Below are 19,364 nucleotides of genomic sequence, written 5' to 3'. Positions count from 1 at the left end.
TATCCCGGAGCTTTGTTTTCCATACAACAAAGTCTAAGAGTTAAGCAGCTTTGTTGGATTACTAAGGATGTGCCCACGTAGCAAACCAGACCAGAGTAGCATCTTCCTGCTTGGATGCACTTTGAGGGAGAGCGATCAGCACGTTTCCTAAAAAGCAATTCCCAGGTAAATTATTTGTTCCAGACAGTGCCCAGTTAGGGAACAGTTACACAGGGACATGGTGGTAGACTTGGTAGCACCATGTTAGCAGTTGGACTTGATCTTAAAGGTCTTTTCCAACCTAAATGGTTCTATGATTCTACAACATCTTATTTCACAAACAAACTAGTCGGGGACCTCTTGCAAGAGGCCAAAGCTCAGCAGAAATCCAGCCAGCAGGCTTCCCTGGGGTAGTGGGAAACCCAGCCTGCTGCACAGGTCCTATTCAGCAGTCACCTTACTAGATGAACCTGAAACTCTCACCATTCCTCACATTTCACCTAGGCTATGCGGCGCTGTGTGTGAGGCAGCATTGTACCAAACGCCGCGTGCGTACAGAACAAAAGGACAAAAAGGACAGATGCTTCAGCTGGAACAAGGGGTGCAGGGACCAGTGGCACACTGGGCAGGCGCAGCCACTACCTGCCAAAGCAACAGGACAGCTTTGCAGATGTCAGCTGCTTTTTGTTGCCTTTTTTTTTTTTTTTTTTTTTTTATTTCTGAAGGCCTCCAGCAAATGGGTCTTTTCAGGAGCAGTTTGAAAGAAAACAATGAAGCAGCTTTGCCAATGTTTACAGAAAGTTCCTTTCATGTTGGGACTGGAAAGTACAGCACGTTGTGTGCACTCTTCCCTGTCTTGTGGGCACCTCTGTCCTTCCCACCAGGCTGGAAACGGCTTCTGAAAGCAGGAAGGCTTTTTGGTTACTTCCAAAATGAAATGTTCCATCTTTGCAAACCTGTTTTTGACTTCTTAAAAAAACTAAAATGCCATTTGGAAACTGAAAAAGAAAATTGACATGCAGTTTGGGGTGGGCAGGGTGAGGAAGAGGTTTTCTAGAAGGATAAGGTACCCCTCCACAGAAATGCTAGGATTGCTTGAAGTTGAACAATGCTGGAGGTTTTAACCAACGTGTGGTCTTTCAGGTAAATGCAATTGTTCCCTGGCGATTGAATTTAAACCCATTTTTTCCTCCTATTTCATTTCAGATACCTGAAGATATTGGCTAAGAGACCAATATTGTGCTCTAATAGCTTTTGACATCTGTGTTCTCGTTATTTGCAGTCAATTAAGAATAGAACTTTCAGTGTTGAGTGCAAAAGTACAGACTTTTGAATGTATTAGGGGAAAAAAAACCAACCCAAGCAGCAAGCAACCAGCTGCTCTGAAACAGAAACCACCAACAGAAAATGTCTGCTGTTGTTACTGAATACTTTGCTACCCAGCCCATTGTGGGCTCTGCAAAGCTGGATGGGACAGCGGTGTGCAGCACCTGAGGTCGTGCTGGAAGGGTTGACCCCAGGGCAAAAAAAAAGAGGTTTCTGCAGACTTTGTTCTCTGCTCTGTTCTTTTTGACATAGGTAAGAGCTTACCTATGAACCAAACCTTCCGTTTCTTTGCTCATGAGAAAACAATCACCTGTTTGTTTATTGCTTTACAAACAGACTCTGATAACACTGAATTCTTTTGTTGTGACTGTAAGTGTTAAAAGGGAGTAAGTTACCATAGGCACATTCCTGATTACATTCATAAATTCTTATGGTTCAACGAGAGGGTTTTTTTCTGAGTTAAGCTGAAGAAAATTAAGATCTTTTTACTTGAGTCAGAACTACCTGCAAATATTTTCCAAGGTATTTATTTGAAAAGCGATTATCAAAAAAATGACACAATGACTTCCTTCATAAACACAGTTGATGACACCCGGAGAAAAAAAGATATTTAGTCGGCTTCTTCACATACAGCCTTTCTTTGTATAATCTACACATGTCCTGAAAATATGAAAAAAACATTTTAAAATGAAACATGCTTTTTTGGAAGTATCTCTGTGCTTGAACATAGGACCACAAAGACAGGATACACATTAATTTGTTACCATTTTGTTATTGGCTTCTTCTTGTAATATTTAAAAATGTTAATTGTTGCTGATTTTTTTCCTGTTGTTACAGTTCCCACTTTTAAATATCTTAAGTACTTTGCTGAGTGTTTTACCATTATCCACAAAATTAAAAGCAGTAAAGAGAAAATGACAGCCGCAGTGACTAGCCCAGTGCCCTGCAGAAATCCATTGCACACCACTGGCTTTGGCCCAGGACTCCCAGCGGTCCTGGTGTCTGCTCACTGGAGCGGCACTGCTCCCGGTGCTCTGAGGCTTTGCTTCCAAAAGAAACCACAGGCTTTATTTAGAGTGTGGACAGATACAGTATTTATTCCCTTATTCTTGCTTTATTATAAATTTTAAAGCCTTGTGTATGGTCCTGTTCATAAAGCCAACACATGCAGTGGCCCCCTCTAAGTTAGGCTTCAGATAAAATGGGGTTAAATCAGGCTATTTTCCAAACGCCTCACTTTCAGTTTTACTTGTCTTCATTTTCTTCCCTGCTCAACCACTTCACCAGCCAACTGCTACCGCATTCTGCTTTGGCCTCTGGAGAATTAGCAGTTCTGACTCCCAGCAGGTTGTCAGAAAGCCTGAAAGAAGTTATCCTTACCCTCAAAAACTGGCATGGAAATGAGATGTTATTTCTAATTGTCTTTCTTGCTTTTACTTCTCCTCTCCAGCCCTTCAGGGCTCCCACCTTCCCATCCTCCAGTTTCCTTTTCCACCCCTGTGCTTGGCAGGGATCCCTGCTCCATTCTGCTGTTTCAATAGCTGGAGCTCTACAGAACTTCTTGCTTTTTCCCACCCTCGACAGTTGGAAACTGGTGTCGCTTGGTGCTCCCCAGGGGAAAAATGCCACCTCACGCAGAACGCCCCTCATCGTCGTGCTGTGCAGGTCACCCGCGTTAGCTCACGGCCCGATCGTGTGCCGGTGCATGGGCTTTTGTTGTGACATTTTGTCACGGGCAATCTGTTCAGGCCTCAGTGACCGAGGTCTGGGGACAAAAGGCAGGGGAGGGCATGTCCCCACAGTTCCTTCTATACTGCACCACAGCTACGCTGGAGCTGTGCTCTGGTGCTGGCCGCTGCCGAGCCACAGCAGCAGCTGCTCTGAAGGGTGACGTGCCCCACGGTGCCGCCACCATCGCCCAGCCTCAGGCTTATGGCTGCCTTGTGCTACCCCAACCTCATTTTTATAATCCTGCCATCTGGTGATGGTCTCACTGCAGCTGCACACCCGGCTGCAGAGTCCTTCCACTCTTTTCACATGAATAGCGAAGCCACCGGCATGACCCCCTGTGGGGCCCGGCATGGGCTGTTGGCTCACTGCCAACCAGTGGGGCCCAGCCATGGTGGCCTGGCCCAGCGGGCAGCACACCGGGGCACCACACAGCGCAGGGATGCCTGCAGTTGGGGGAGAGTTTCTGCGGTTGCCCGTGTTAGTGCGGGCACTCTGATACCCAGCGGCCATGGCTCCAGGCGCACCAGCGGACCCTGACCTTGGGCCAGCCTCGCCCTGCCCTCCACCTTTTGAGCTGCTCCTGGGGGGGCGAGCCGAGCCCCAGGCCCTTAGGTGCGAGACAGCAGTTATAACCGCAGCCCTCCGGTTTTGGCCTGGCAGCTGCCGCCCTGTGCCCGCCCCGGGCACCCCAAGCCCGCCGCCCCCCGCCCGGGCCCACGGCCGGTGCCCCCCGCCGGGCCGCCTGCCGCAGGAGGGGCCCCGCCCTCCCCGCCGACAGGGGGCGCTCTCGCGCGTGCGGCGGCGGGGCGCGGCGCAGCCCGTAAGGAGGCACCCGCGCCCGGGGCGCCAGTGGTGGGCGGGGCGGCCCGAGGGGCGAGGCCGTGGGCGGGGCCGCCCCGGGACACGCCGGGCCGCCGCCGGCGGAGCAGGAAATGGAGGCGTAAGGGGGCGGGCGGGCCGGAGCTTCCCGCGCCGCAGGGCTGACCGCGGGCCGGGCCGCCGCCCCCTCTCGCACCGCCCCCGCCGCGGCACGGGGCCCGCCTCAGCCCTGCCCGCCTGGGCCCGCCTCAGCCCGGCCCGCCTCGCCTCGGCTTGGCTCCGCGCTCCGCCCCCGCCGCGGGGCCGGCATGTGAGGCTGCCCGGCGGCGGTGCCTCTTGCGCGGCTGGGCCGGCGCGGCCCCCGCACGGCTCCTCGCTGCCCGCGGGAGGGGAGGCCAGGCCCGGCCCTGCCCCGGGGCCGGCCCTCGCCGCCGCCGCCCCGGAGCGGAGCGGTGGATGGGGCAGCGCGGCCGGCGGTGGGGACGATGCCGCGGAAGGAGCTGCCGCTGCCCGAGGGCTGGGAGGAGGCGCGGGACTACGACGGGAAGGTGTACTACATCGACCACGGCAGCCGCACCACCAGCTGGGTCGACCCCCGCGACAGGTGGGCGCGGCGGAGCCAGGGGGCGGGCAGGGCCGCTCCGGGGCCCCCTTCCCCCTTCCCGGGCAGAGGCGTGCCCGCCGCCTCCGCTCCGCGCGCCTGGCCCGCCGGGTCGGTGGCTGCCGCCGTCCCCGGCTCCGGCCCGGCTCCGCGGGAGGAGAGCGCAGCGCACGGCCCCCGCCGCCTTCCCCCGGGAGGGCAAGGGGCGCCCGGCGGCCCCTGGGGGGGGGTGCTGGCGGCAGGGCGGTGAGTTCGGTGCTGCTGTGTCCCCTCGGCTTCTTACCGCGCTCCTCCGCGCCCGGCGGGCCTGCGGTGCGCGCTGCCCGGGGAGCGCGGCTGGCGGGGGCGGGCAGCCCCCCTGTGCACCCGGCAGCGGCGCTGCCTCAGCGGGGGGGGGGGGCGGTGAGGTGCAGGGGGGTCGTGGCGTCTTTGCCCACGGCTGTAAGCCAGTGCCAGTGGCCCACCTATGCAAGCCACGCTGCCATGACGGAGGTCACTGACTTGGGGGTGTTTCTTATCTCCCCCGTCTGCCTCCTGCTTACGGCCCGCTCTTGCTGCCACTTGCTCTGCGGAGCTCTTTCCTAATACCGCTCACTTCAGAAAGTAAAGAGAGGCAGCAGAGGGTCTGCTGTTCGGGACCCGGGTGGTTTGCCCAGCCACGCTCTGACCTAGCACGGTCTGGTTCCACACAAGGCAGTGACGGTAAGGCAGCGTGTGGCAGCTCAGACGCTGCATCGGTGTTGAAATCAGAGGTTTCTAAATTTCGCATTTAATGCTTTGTTAGCTGAAGTTCTGGGACGAAGCAACTCAAAAATGCGTCTTGATGAGCTGGAAATGCCAACAATCTCAATATGCAGTTTGTCGTTGGTAAATTTTCCCCACTTCCCCCATCTGACTGTGGGCATTCCCCTTGTTATGGGGCAGCTGGTGTGATTTCTGAACTTGCATTCCTTTTCCCCTTGGCCCAGCAATCGGTTCCTCAAAGGGGCTTCCACTGTTGGTGAGATGTCAGTACTTTGCCTTCTCTCCAGTTCTCCTTCGGTGTGTTTTTGTGAAGCATGGAAGTGAATGATTGTCCAATTTTAAAAGATTTCAAGGAGTGTTCTGCATTCCAGGAATAATCCCAGTGTGTACTATATGCAAATGTAACCTGTTGCCAGGTGGGGGTTTGGAACTCGTTTTGGGGCTTCTGTTTCAGTAATGTGGTTGAGAAGGGCTAGTAATGCAGGTGTTTAAAGGTGTGGGGGTTTTAACCACCGTAAATTTCAATGCAAACTTACATTAATGCTTGCCTGGCATCATTGTTTTGTTACAGAGATTGAAGAGAAGTGAGAAATCAAATGGGCCTAATACAGGCTTATAAAAATTCTCATATGTCCTTGGTTAGCGATTCAAAAATGACAGAATTAACTAAATGGGTGCCTTATTTACACATGTACTGAGCTGTCACAGAGCCACTACCTGCTCACCACCATTAAAGGAGAATATTCAAACACGTACTGATAACTCTTATCACATGACATATTTGTTGTGCACATAGAAATACACCTGAATACACATGGCCCTGACTGAGCTTTGCATCGAAGTCATCTTCCAGTAGTGCTACCAAGAAAACGAGCTGTGTTGGACACTCTCCCTGAAAATCCTCAGGTTTTTAAACAGTTTATTGGTCCGACACTAAAACAGCTATGTGACACAGCACTTATCCATCACCTGGGGGGCCATGTGCTTGTAAGAGTTGAAACCCTGCTCTGACAACCAGGAAATAAGTTTCTCTTCCAACTAATTACCACTGTCTATGAAAACCAGCTGATGGGGAATTTCAGATCAGCTCAAGTCATGACTACTCCCTGCAGTAGTGAACTAGGTTTTATACAATGTTCACTGAAATTTATCAGTGTAATTTAAATATTTGTAAGTTTAGTCTTCTAGAAGTCATCTATAAAATTGCTGCAGCTCAGAGGTTGATTTCTGTATTTGCTACAGTGCTCTGTGTGCTGTGCTTACACATGCTTGTCTTTTACTCAGCAAAAAGCGATAGATACTAGGAAACGTGCGCGTAAAACTGGAAGTGTGAGGGATGTGGAGGAAGATGTATGTGTTGGGGCTCCTTCTGAACCCAGTTGCTTGTCAGTGAGGCTGCACCTTTGTGATACCTCATGGGTTTATTCAGGCAGCAGCAACTGGTAGCTAAAGATAGGACAAGAGGTTTTTAAACCTTCCCTAAATCTTTCATTCTAGATTAATTTAATGGAAGTAAACATAAGCAGGGATACCATCTAGCTTCAGGGCATGGGCTTGCCCTTTGTTTTTGTGACAACAGTTGGTGTCAGGGTTGTAGTCCTGCTCCCTGAGGTTGGTTCGATACGCTGCTAGGGAAGCAGGCCTGGCTGCGGGTGCGTGCAGCGGTGTCGGCAGCAGGGAAGGGGAAGCGGGGGGTCTAAGGTGAGACCTCAGCAGGCCTCGGACAGTGTGAAATCCAGAGTTGGGCTGGTGAAGCTGGTGGGTTTTCCACCTCTCATGTGATGCATGACACCAGTCCTGCAGATGGGCTATCAGTAAGCGGTGCCGTTAAAGTTTGCCACCACGAAGTCATGGGCACCTGGTAGCATCGCTCCTGTTAAGCTGACTTGAGTGATGCTCAGATGCCTGAAATCTTCAAGCAGCTCTTGAATCTTAGAGCACTCTTATCTTGTAACTTTTAAGGGTATACTAGACTTCAGGGAAGTCCTGGGAAGCCTCTGGATGTTAGTGCATTTTGAGATACTGTCTAAAGTTAAATAATCTGGAGAAATTTGTGATTTAACTTTTGCTGTACCTGTGATATGGTGTAACAGAAAAGTCTTGAGGTACCTTGTAAGCAAGAATTCTGGGTTAGAAAAAGCTGTAAGGCTGTTCTGGTGACCAGGTGGGGGTGCAGAAAAATTCAATGGATGCTACTGTAGTTTTCCTTGTGTAAAAGGAATCTCATGTAGCTGACTTCTTTGTAGATTTGTTTGAAACTAGGTATTTCAGGACTCGGATACAGTGTAATGGGAGATCAGTCCTTACCGAGCTAGGGAAAGAAATTTGTCATTCCTAGTTTTGAAAGCAAACATGATCTTTCAGGTATGCACCACTACATACCATTAAGTAGAACATGCCAGCGAGTTCTCCCAGTTGCTTTCTTAATGCAGAGGGTGCGTCTGCACTCTTAAGCTCCTGTGCTGTTGACCAAACAGAAAGTGAGAATAGTGTCTCAAAACATTAACACCAGCTGCTGGCTGTCCTTAAACACTACTGTGAACACCACACAGAAGCGCCCCGAATGAGATTCCTGCTCTCGTCAGACATGAGGGTTAGCGGTGGGTATCTGGCTTCCAGTGGGTATGCTGTCCTTGGGTTCGTTGGGTTTAGAAGCTCTACTCTCCCTCAAACTGTCTTGGAAAATGATAGTTGTGGCTTGGTTTTTTGGGGTTTGTGGTTTGTTTTTTTTTTCCTTGCCTTTCAATTCAGAAGCTTCCTGAGCACTGAGGATTTGGGGATGCCTGATAATCTGCCCCATTCTCCAGTGTTTGTGTTCTTGTGCTGTGCTCTTCCTATTGGCATGGTGGTCTAAGCAGTTTTTTCTAGATTGTTTTTGGTGGAGCTGACTGAACTTCTCATTTTACCCCAATCACAGACTCCTGTTGAGGGTGAAAGCTAGTGAAGAGGAACACTTCTAGCTTAAATTTGGTGAAGGTACTAAACAGCAGCAGGCGTTTTCAGTTTTGGTGGGCAGCAGTTGATGGCCCTACATTTCTTGAAGGCTGTTATTGATATAAAGGGTTGGAGGTGTTTATTAAATGAAAGCCCAGATTCTGCAGTTGCTCCCTGAAATCCCTTCATACTCTATACGGAGGTTTCTCTAGTCTGAACCTCCAAAGTAGAGCTTTTGTAAAGAGAATTAGGGAAGAGATCTGCCAGGGTTCAGGGCCAATATGTGCTTATGTATGTTTTGTCACATGAAGACCTTATGCATTTAAAATAGTTAGGGCCACCTATTTACTCGGGAAGGTTCAGGTTTGCTGACACTGAGGATCTTACTGAAGAAAAGCTGGGCATGTCATATAGAGAGCACAATCATCTAACCTTGCCCCTCTAGATCTGCCTTCTAGGCTTGGTGTGAAATACTGCAGAGTATTTTTTTCCTATACATTATTCTAATCTTCAAGGTTTTAATCTTCAGTCTGCTCTGCAGAAATGTGAGCATCGTGCTAAAATTTCATGTGTAACTGCCCGTTACTTGGATTGTGTGCCTATAGCATACCTATAATCACTGATATAAAGCTAAATATAGTTAACTTAAATGTGGGAGTTCTCCAGAATAAAAGGGGCTAGAAGAAGGGAGGGCAGTGAAAGGCAGCAAGAATAAAAGGAGCTGTGCTTTTCTGTAGATGAAAATCAGTAAGCATAAGGAGAAGAAAGAAAAAATTCCCAGAGATGGAGCATTTATCTTCCGTAGGTGTCTCTTTCATCGCTGGCAGCAGCATAGGTCATGCAGTTGAAGGCTGCTAGTTTGATGCCTGCTGTTGCCTTTCTTTACTGATAGCTAGGCAAACACCCTCTCGTATATATGTGAATCTGCTGCTTTCTCATGTGTATACGTTCCCCAAAATAGCTGATTATTATATAAAGAACAGGCAGTTCAGCGTGTGCCCATGGAAGCTATTGATAACCATTTTACGTGAGTATAGAAGTAAGTGATGGAAACGTAGTCTTCATAGCCATCTAAGTGCTATCTCTGGGAACAGGTGTCTTAATGTGTAGGACTTGTGCTGTTCTTAGGTTGGGTTTTTTTTTCCCACAGTAAATGAAAATGAATTGGTTTATATAAGTGCTAATATGTAGGGAGACAAGGACAGCAAGTAAGATTATTGTGACACTTGTATTTTTTTTAATGTATTTATATCAAGAGTCTTTCAAGAGGAATTAACACAAGCTGCACCTGTAATTGGAAAAAGTGGATTGGAACTGAAATCAATCAGACCTCTTAAGTTACAAAAAATCAGACTTCGCTGTTTTGTTTTTTGTTTTTCCTGAGACTCCCCAGACAAGCCTTGTGGTAGGCTGTATGGGCCGCTTTGAAGGCTGCATGGACTGCCTTCAGAGCCAGTGCGATTCCTCACTTGTGTAAACTCGCTTTGTACTGGGGAAGGTAGCTGGAAACAACAGGTATGATGCTTTGTAACAAGGACATCACTGCTAAAGGTGTGGTATGCGCACGTGTGTGGTGTCAGAGGATGTTGGCAGTGACTTTAGAACTGCTAAAAGCACCATCTTACCTTACTTCCCTGTGGAACATGAAAAAAAAAACAAAACTGAAGCTTTGTTCAGCTCAGCAGCTTTTTTAATGCGTCTTGGGGAATGCTGAGTCTTAAAAGATCAGAATTGCTTTTGAAGAAATCTCTGTAAATCACACTGTTTAGAAATATGTAGGTTGAGCTTCATCTTCTGCTCTGGCAAGGTCATTTTACTCGCAAGATTAGTCCTTTAATTTTGCCTCGTAGACTGACAGCTTGTGAAGTTAGTGACACTGCCACGCACTGGAAGCTTACTTGGCAAGGGGATCAACAATTTCATCCCTATGTAGGTCATGTATTTTCATATCAAGGTAGTTACCCTGATCTCCATCCAGTGGAATGGCAGAAAATTGGCTGGTAAATCCCAGAAGACGTGGGTGTGGTGGGTGAGAGATGGCTGCTGTGTTGGTCACCTGGGGTGGGTGTCTGGTGGTGTTGCTTATGGGGCACCTTAAGCTGCTGTTAAAGTTCTGTATCTGCGCAGGGAGTGAGGTCCAGAAGCAGGTCTGACTGAAAAATGTCGGTTTAGTGTCTGGCTTTATTTTACAGAAGCAGTTGATGAAGACTGTGTATGCTCATGCAGAAATTTGTGCTGGCACAGCTAGGGCTGAGCCGGAGGCTGGGAGGTGTGGGAGCAGGGCTAGCTCTGGTGGCAACCCAGGAATGCTGCTGAAGGTGTGCTTGTGAAACCTTCCCCAGGCACTTGACCTGGTCAGGCCCTCTGCCAGCCCAACCAAAGAGGTGTTCCCAGAGCTAGAGGTGCTTAGCTTTGTCCCACGATCTCTGAGTTTTACAGGGAGAGTGGATTTTCACTTGCTGGAACCCAGATGAAACCAGCAGTGGGTACAGAGTATCTCCTAAAGTTTTAATTTGCACTGGTGTCTTCACAGCTAGCGCAGTTATGGGAAGATGAGTTTGCAGCAAACTTTTCCATGTCTGAATCTGATTTAAATTACTCTAGCTTGTGCCAGAAAATTTATTGGAAGACATGGGAAGACTTGTCCAAAAAAGTTTACTGAAATAACTTGTTCCTGAAGAAGTGATGCATGGCTGAGGATGGTCCTGTTACTGACCTGCTATATCACCTTTTCAGACTGGGCTCTGCTCTTATCTCCGTTACTGAAGGAATCTATTAGTAAATGATTGATTCATACTCCGGGCTCCTGAAGGTGACTGCACGTTGCCAAGGCTAGCCTTGCACTCTGCTCAGCATGCCAAGGAGCGTCACCACCCCACAATGCGTTCCTGCACATGTTACGGAGACTCTGCTGATCCGCCAGGATTGAGATGTTCTGGGCTTGACTTGACACTCAGTTGTGTCAAGTGTGGGAGAAATTCAAGTCTTTCTCAAAGAGGGGGAGAGATCATCCAGCTGGCTTGGGAAAGCCTTGCTGATGTTCTCTCTTTGCTGGGGCTGGCTGCCTGAACCTGGTGGCCTTGAGTGCCTCACCAGCAGGGTAGGTGGTAGCTGAAAAAATAAATTAATAAAGGGTGGTGGCAGCAGCTAGGCAAAGGCAGGTGGAGGTATGTAGACTAGTGCTTCTATATACACATATATGAGAGCTATGTAGATCGACCACTTCCTTGGAGAGCAATACTTCTTAGGCTGGCTGGTTGTCATTCATGAGACCTGTTTAGTAAGGTTACGTGCTTTGCTTGTGGTAACGAAGACTTAGCATTAACTGCCCAAATAAAACCCAGAGTTCCTGTTCACAGAGCCTAAGGTTACTGGCTCCCCCCTCCCTTTTAAGCTACATGCATAGATAATTGGCTGAACAGACAAAACTGCTCCCAATAGAATAATAACCGCTTTTCACTGCCACTCATGCAGTCAAGTGACAGCTGGAAGACTCTCTGGATAGTCACAGGAGGTTTGGTGTGTAACAGGAAGATGCAGAGAAGTCAAATCCTACAGCTGTCAGCGTTCTCTGGTTTTTCATGCTTTTGGGTGGATTCTGCTGGCTTGGTTTGTTCTCTGTTTATACTTGTACTTACAGCTTCCACCCCAGCCACGATGTTCTGCAACGTAAGTACCCAACACATTTAAAAAGCAGATGAATTGCTTTCTTAATCTTATAGAGGTGCTGTGGGGATTAATTAGTTCTGACAAAGTGCTTTCTGGCTGAGATGTCAAGCTGATGTTTCAGGACTAATGGTATTGTTCAGTGAAACTAGTTTTCCTCAAATGCCTAATCACTGTTTTAGAAGAATTTACTCTGTGGAGGAAATCTTTATTGATTTAAAGCACGCAATGAACAGTATTGATTTGCAAGAGGCAGTCATTCATATCTGCTCTATGTGGAGTTGAGATGCAAGGTGGTCACGTAACTATTTTGAACTAAAATGTAAATGAAACTATTGCTTAAATGATCCTGCAACGACATGCAAATTTCTCACAGGTGAATTACAACTGCCTTATTTGCCTTGTACTCAGAACAAGGGCAGTCCCCTACTAAGGAAAGGGCTCTCCGCTATGTCATCCCTCACAACCCTGCCACAGGGAGGATGCCCTGCAGAGGAACAGCAGTGGCCAAAATAATCTTCTGGACCCTTGGAGCAGCACGGGACAATATAGGTAGCCCCAGAACTGCTCTGTAAAGGTGGGCTGTGCATAACTGCAGCTAATTTTGCTTTGCCCAGCACAACTTTTGATTTCATGTGGCATCTGAGCCAGCTAAGCCTCTGCAGCTGCTAGAAGACATGCTGGTGGCCCAGCCGTGCAGGCTATCTGTCCCCTTGCCCATGCAGCTTCCCAGCCATCCAGTGCATGAATCCTGCGGGATGTCCTTCGAGGGGCTCAGGCAGCTTGGCACCATGGGTTGGCAGCAGCAACCTGTTGGGCCGTGGCACCTGACCCCTGAGTGAATGGGAAGAGTTGTCTCATGGACAGCTTCATCCTAGACACTTAAAGTTCTTGTAGTTGAACTGTTTAAAAGATGGAGTATCTTTCTGAGCTGCTTATCCAAATTACTTCAAAGGGAAATTGGGTGGGGATGGTAATGGAAAGTATTTGACTGTCACGTGTGGTGCAGCTCTTCCGATTATCCAGTCTGTTTCCTGTGAAGTATCTTGGGTTGGTGGCCTGTCTTTGGGTGGTGCTGGGTCAGCCAGTCTGATTCAGGCTACAGAGAAGCTTGTAGTAACCCCATCAGGAGGTGGAGTTTATCATACTCATGTGGTAGAATTGGCTTGCTCTGCAGCTGCTGAAATGCAAGGGAGGAGGTGCGTGGGTGGACGTGGGGAAGCAGGCAGCACCCCAGGAATGGGGCAGCGCTTGTCCCGGGCTGGCAGGGATGGAGCTGTGCTTCTCGTTGCCCGCATTGCAGCGGTGCACCTGGGTGTCTCATGGTGCTCCCAAGCTGGAACCTCTGCGCGCTGCAGTGCTGCTTTCCCCTGAGGGGAAGTCTTCAGCCTGTCTCCTGCCTGCTCCGTAGGGCTCCTGTGGTTCACCAGGGGTTTGTTTGGATGTCTGAGGGAGCATGTGTGTGCCGTGCTTCTGCATCTGACATCGCTGATCTGGGAGATGTGACAGTTCTACTGCAACAGTGCACACGGGCTAAGGTCTGTGCTCAATTAGTGATGCTGCTCTATTTTTTAACAGCTGTTTGATTGTTGCAGGGCTCTTTGGACAGGCCTTCGCTGTTCAGACCTGACCTTTGTTCAGAGTGGTGCCACTTCTCTTCCTCAGCAACTGATGTGACTTTGGTTCAGTCTTCTGGTTGCTGCTTATGGCTTTTGCTGTTTTGATGGGAAGAGAGGTGCTCAGCTAGCCAGAGACTTTTTTTTTTAGAAGGTCTCTGCTGCTGCAGCAGCTTCTGTGTTCTTTTTAGGGCTTTTCCAGCGGCTCCCTATGACTAGTGGAATGGTGCTAATGATGCTGCTTCATTGACTGCTGTTGCTCTGAATAAATCCCCATACAGCGGGGATGGAACCTTTCCTCAAGGGAGTACTTGGTATGAAAAGGAAGTCTTTTTAAGATAAAATGGTAAGGCTTATCAAAATTGGGATGACCTATACTGTATATAGTGTTCCAGATGAGTTTTTTCTTATTGAATTCTGTATAACATTTTTCTGTTGCAGAGTTTTGGCATGGTTAAATTTGAAATCAAATAAGCACTTGAACAGGCTTTTTTGTTGGAGCATGTATGTGGTGATGCTTGGGTGTATTTGATTAGTGGTGTGTGTTAACCCTGCAGAGAATAAGGAGGTTAGACTCTTCTGTTCTGTATATTATTCCACATTTCTCAACATCTGATCTCTCCACTCAGTTGTCAGTTCACCCACTTGTTTAGGTTTTTCTGAAATTACTTGAAGTTATCTCTACATCCAGCTAATCCAAATAGCTTGTCAGCCAGCAAGGCAGTAAGCCAGACTTGCAATTTGTCTTTTCTTGTGTCACTAGTATTTCACACCACAAGATCTAAGCATCAAAGTTAAACAATCTGTTGCCTTGATGGGATACTGACTATTTAATTTTACGTGGACACATACATAGAAGGCTTTAGGCTGTTTAACAGCTAATTCTTAAAAAAATAAGCTTTCCAATATTCTAGACATAGGCGGATTTGTCAGGTGAAGAGATCTCCTTACAGCCCTCAGTGAGTGTTATTCTGCCTTATTTTAACCCATATAAGCAGGAAGGGGAAATGTCATGGCTGCCACCATGTCCCGTGGCTTTCTGTTGCGCCAGGGTTTTGCAAGATGTCTTAGATTCCTAACTTGCCTGTTTTTTGCTTTTTAAATTTGAATGTGGAAGCTTCCAGATTTAACTTAAATCCAGTTTGTCAAATATCAGTGTGATATCTTCTCAGTTGAGGTGGTTTATAATTCTCAATAAAGGCAGATATATTGTCATATGTCATCTGTTAATTATTCATAGACCATTGTACAGCATTGCCCATGCAACTGGCTGGCTACTAATTAAATTTAGAAGATATTTTCCATCATGGTCTTTGCTTGATGCTAAGAGAAGCATAACCTGAATATAAACACTTTCTTGAAGCACATGTTGTTTGCTTGCCTGATCTCTTATACTCCTAGGGCACTACTCCTCACTTCCTTTTTAAGATTTATTTTTAGGAGAAGAGTGTGTGGGTGGAAAGGGAGGGGTATGTGGCCAAGGAACATGGCTTGGTCATTTGCGAAAGGGTTGCATGGATAAAAATCTCAGTTTGCAAAGACAAATTTGCAACTGAACTGGTCACACAGAGTCCTCCACTTGGGCTTGTTTTCGCACATCCTTTGTGAATGCCACTCTTATCCCTAAAGCAAATTTTCTGTGTTGAATTTTCTCATCTTTATTCTCTATTTGTCCAGTAGTCTGTAGCTAATACCCCATAGTGCTTCCTGGTTTATTTTCTATCTGCTTCCCAGACGCAGGCTCTTGCAGTTTTGGATGGTAGTTCTGAACAAGTTGTCTTGCATCTTCAGTAGCTTCAATGGCTGGTGGTCCCTTTTAGTCTGGCCACTATGGGTTTTGAGTCAGGTGCTGCAGTGGTTCTTCCTTCCCATCAGAAAAAGATCCCTTCATTATCAGAGGAAGGCATGACTGCAGCTGAATAAACCAGTTCACAGCCTGGTTTAGACGTGTGAACAAGCAGTTGACTATTTGGGGGTGGGAGGACTTGTGTCAGGCCATGTCCCATCATGTCTCCATGGCTGCTGCCAAAGCCCTCGTGCTCTATCGCAGGGCAGCAAGATGGGGGCTGGGACTCGACGGCTGCTCCTGTTTTCTGAACAGAGCCAAGTGATACCAGGCCCTTGAAAGAGGAAGGCAGCTGGTGCAGTGAACTCATTGATGTTTAGGGTTTTGCTGTGCAGTAACAAAAGTGAGAACAGTCCAAGTGGTAATTCATAGCCGTAATCATTCTGCTTGTAAATCAGCTTGTGACAGTTGCTTCTGATGGGGTGCTGCATGTTGGTAAGAGTTGATTTACAATCAGATTTATCACAGAATAGATTTGCAGTGAAATAACCTAAATTAAACCATTTCAACAATGACTTTTAAAGGCGTTATTGTTTGAATTACTGCCCTGGAGTAGCTGGGCAGATGTGTGGCACCACCTCTCTGAATGGCAGTAGTGCCTCTTAACAAATACATCGTTGAAGACAGTCTGAAATGCTGCTTTGATCCAGCTGTTTTGTGACCAGCCTAGATACCTGACAAAAGGTATAGGGAATAATGGAGTTATCTCAGTATGAATGAAGGATTTTACAGTAGGTGTTTTATTATTTATGTTGCTTCCTAGATGCTTGTGGAAAGGTTTACTTTCCCTTAGCTAGTGTCTTTGCAGTCAAAGGCAAACTGTTGACCTGTCATTTCTTGCCTTTGTGTTTCCAGCTCTGATGCTCGGAGCGCTCCTTTTTGCAGTGATTGTTGCTTCTACTTTCTCCCTCACAAGCTGTATAACATTGTTGCTTAGGTCTCTTATGGCCATGCTTACAGGGTCTTTTAAGCCTTTCATAAAGTAAGCATTTTGCCTGATGGGTGAAGGAGGTTTACAGAGTGGGTGGTTTGTTTTTTTTTTAAAAAAGGCAAGAAATACACTGTAGATAATAGATTCCAAAAAATGCAAATTTGTTTAAGCAACTCCTTAAAAAGAAGGGAGGGAGGAAGGAATTGAAGATTAAAACCTGTGTTTATATACATGTAGAAGCTGGAGGCAAAGCAATCCATTCATAAATATACAATAGGATTTATGTCATGGTGAGAAGTGCTACATGCATATTCATGTGTAATTTGCAAATCCTTTAGCGATTAAATACTTTACTCCAAACTCTAGAACTAAATAACCTTCTTGTTGAAATGAGATGTCCAAAGGCTCTAATGCTTTTCCAGTGGAGGGGAAAGGCTGGGTGGTGTAATAGATCTGATACTCTAATTTTCACTCTATTAAAAGATTTTTCGTGTGCTTTGGGCATTATTTTATTAGGATAATCAGTAAGTCTTGAACAAAACATGTGATGTAGAGACTTGCAAGAAATATTGTAAAGCTTATGCTAAGAACAGCACATAGGCTTGGAAATTTGTTAGGATGTTTTTCTCAACAGATTGTAATGTCAAATACCTTTGTGTAAACTTTCATATTCTGTAGGTAAGGAAGGATGCAGATGAGCAATAAAGCTTGGAGTGTCGGTGTCTGAAAGTAGCCTTTGTACAAGTGAAGTGAATTGGCTTTTTAAAGGATGTAGCCTCAGTTCTTCTTATAACTGACATACAATGCTGATGCTTTTGGTTTTCAAAAGCTTTGAAGTATTATAGATGAGTATGTACCTTCCAACATCATGAATGGGAAAAATACTGCTATAGAATAATGTTTCCTGCAGCTTGGGTTGTTATGGCCGGTGCAGTTTCTGGATAGGGTGAGGTGATGCAACTGGTTTATCTTGCCCTTCAGTCATTGCACTAAATGATACTCTGCAAACGGACAGCAACTGACAGGTGTCCTGCTGAAAAAAGAATTCAACGTATGCCTCTGATACTACTGTGATAAGATAAGGTTGGGACTTGTCATGTGATTGTGTTATATGCTCTGTGCCTGCCCTCATCTTCCTTGGGATCCTTTCCTCTAGATTCACCAGCTGCTTTGCTTGCACAGTAGACTGGTGGCCAGGTAGTATTGGACTTCTGTGATAGCAGGTGTTTCTGTATCGCTCTGGTCAGTTAATAAAGAACCACAGTTTTTTGTATTAAAATTCTGCTCAGGTCTTAAAACTGGACCTAAGCATATTCAGTTACATAAACCTAAATTCTCTGTTTATGCTTTGGGAAAGTTGTGGTTTATCCTTGTATCTGGACCATCACAAGTTGTTGCTTACTGCACTCTTCCCTGGTGTTCCTGATGGCTTGTTCTGGAATTCCTCATTTTGTAGCTTTAGGAGCTCTTTCTCCTTTGTGCATCAGTTTTGCATTGGGAAGAATATAAAGTACATCCATGCTGGATGGGAAAAGCCAGCAAAGTTCTTGCATTCTTTCTTCCCCGCTGAGGTTAGTCCCTCCTTGAATGCTGTGTTGTCTGATTTGGCTTTCCTGCTCCTGTTCTGGGATGCTTTAATTCAACTGACAAGAGAGCAGGGCAATGCACTCAATTAATTAAGGACTATGTGTACATTTTTCTGGCTGGCACAGGTGTAACAAATTGCCCTTTTAGTCCTGTTTACTTGTTTTATGCATTCAGTCACAGGTAGGTTCTGCTGCTTGGTGATCAGAGAAGAGCCCTGGATTCCCTGTTGCTCCCTTGTGTTGTGATCAGGGAGGCAGGTAGCAGAGGTGATGTCCCTTTGGTGCTTGGGGGCTCTGCCGTACAAAGCTGTACTTCAGTTGATTTGAAATAAGGTTTGCAGGTAACGGAAAAGTTGTTGCTTTTACAATGAGCCCTGAGACTTTGTTGTTGTCTGCCATGTCAGAGTATCAGTGTGTCTAAACTGGTGGCTAGTCACATAAGGGGATGAAAATGCAGCACTGGGTACTTGAAGAATATGAATTGGTGTAGTTCCATGGAAAGGGCAAAACAAATCCAGTCCTTAAACTGACCCCAGAGTGGGTGATTTCTTGGCTTTATATGGTGGACACTTTGTTCATCAAGCAGTTCAGGTGCCGATGAGGGAATAGCTGATGCGTGAGGCATGATGTTTCTGATTACTGTGAGGCTGTATGAGCTAGTTTTATGCCCATATTTTGTATGATATGTTAATGAGGAAAAATAGAAGGGATGAATAAATTAACAAACCTCACTTTTTCGATGAGCGCTGCTCAGGTACAGGCTGGATGGAATGTGAATTTGATCCCCCCACACACACACTCCCTGTTAGTAACCATAAGTGGTTGCCGCTGGCTCCCTCTCAAAAGAGCACAGTGAACCATTGCTTACAGTATTGGGACCACTTATGCATTTGCTGGTGTAAAAGGGTAAAAAGCTTCACCCTAGAGCTTGGTTGTGGCTGGAGTCTATAGTTTAATCTTGCCTTCATGCAGTTAGCAGTCTGGCTGTGGGCCTGAGCACAAGCCCCACTGGCAGGGCTGCAGCAGGCTGAGGAGCTGCCTGAGCCTTCCTGCCAGGGGAGGTGGCTGTTCCTTCAGCCCTGGTGCCCATCCATCTCCTCACCAAGCTTGCTGGCACACAGAAAACTGCTCCCTCTTTGTCTGGGCCCAGTTTCTGCTGCTGCAGTAAGCTGAAATGGCCCAAGGACTGTCTTTTGCAGCAGTGACCTGCTGGGTGGGAGCGACCTTCCTGCAAAACATGGTTCTCCTAGAAGTCACAGCTTGCTCCTGAGCTGCAGTCCATGCAGTTGTGCTGTGCTTGCCTGGCACTGCAGGTGGTGAGCATGGGTTCAGCAAGGCAGCTGTGTCACTTGTAGTTTGTCTTTCAAAGCAGACAGCGTAAGTATCAGATTGATGCTTTCTCAGTGCCACGCTGTGGGCTGTAATTCCATCTGCTGCGACATTGTGAAGGTGACACCTAAAAAGGTATGTACTTCTTTCTGGATGTCCTCCCTGCATCTGCTGCATGCATAGCTGGAGGTGCCATTTTACCTGCATGTTGGCCTTGCTCAGCTCAGGCGCCTAGCAAAACACTCACTATTTTTCT

The 19,364-nt window shown here is 47.2% G+C and overlaps 1 protein-coding gene across 2 annotated transcripts in view; it reads left to right on the top strand.

Moving 5' to 3' along the window:
• The first annotated feature begins 3,982 nt into the window (after positions 1-3,982).
• WWC1 (WW and C2 domain containing 1) overlaps positions 3,983-19,364 on the top strand; it is a 73,984-nt gene continuing 58,602 nt past the window's right edge. The window contains exon 1 of one of the 2 annotated variants that reach the window (XM_055717806.1): positions 3,983-4,459. In XM_055717806.1, the coding sequence (XP_055573781.1) occupies positions 4,312-4,459 (148 nt within the window). In that variant the 5' untranslated portion in view covers positions 3,983-4,311. The remainder of the gene's footprint in view (positions 4,460-19,364) is intronic. The other variant, XM_055717805.1, reaches the window with a different exon arrangement.

This window comes from Falco cherrug, chromosome 8 (assembly GCF_023634085.1).
Source record: "Falco cherrug isolate bFalChe1 chromosome 8, bFalChe1.pri, whole genome shotgun sequence".
Lineage (NCBI taxonomy): Eukaryota > Metazoa > Chordata > Aves > Falconiformes > Falconidae > Falco > Falco cherrug.
The sequence above is the reverse complement of the archived record's forward strand: the minus strand, read 5'-3'. Positions and strand labels throughout refer to the sequence as shown.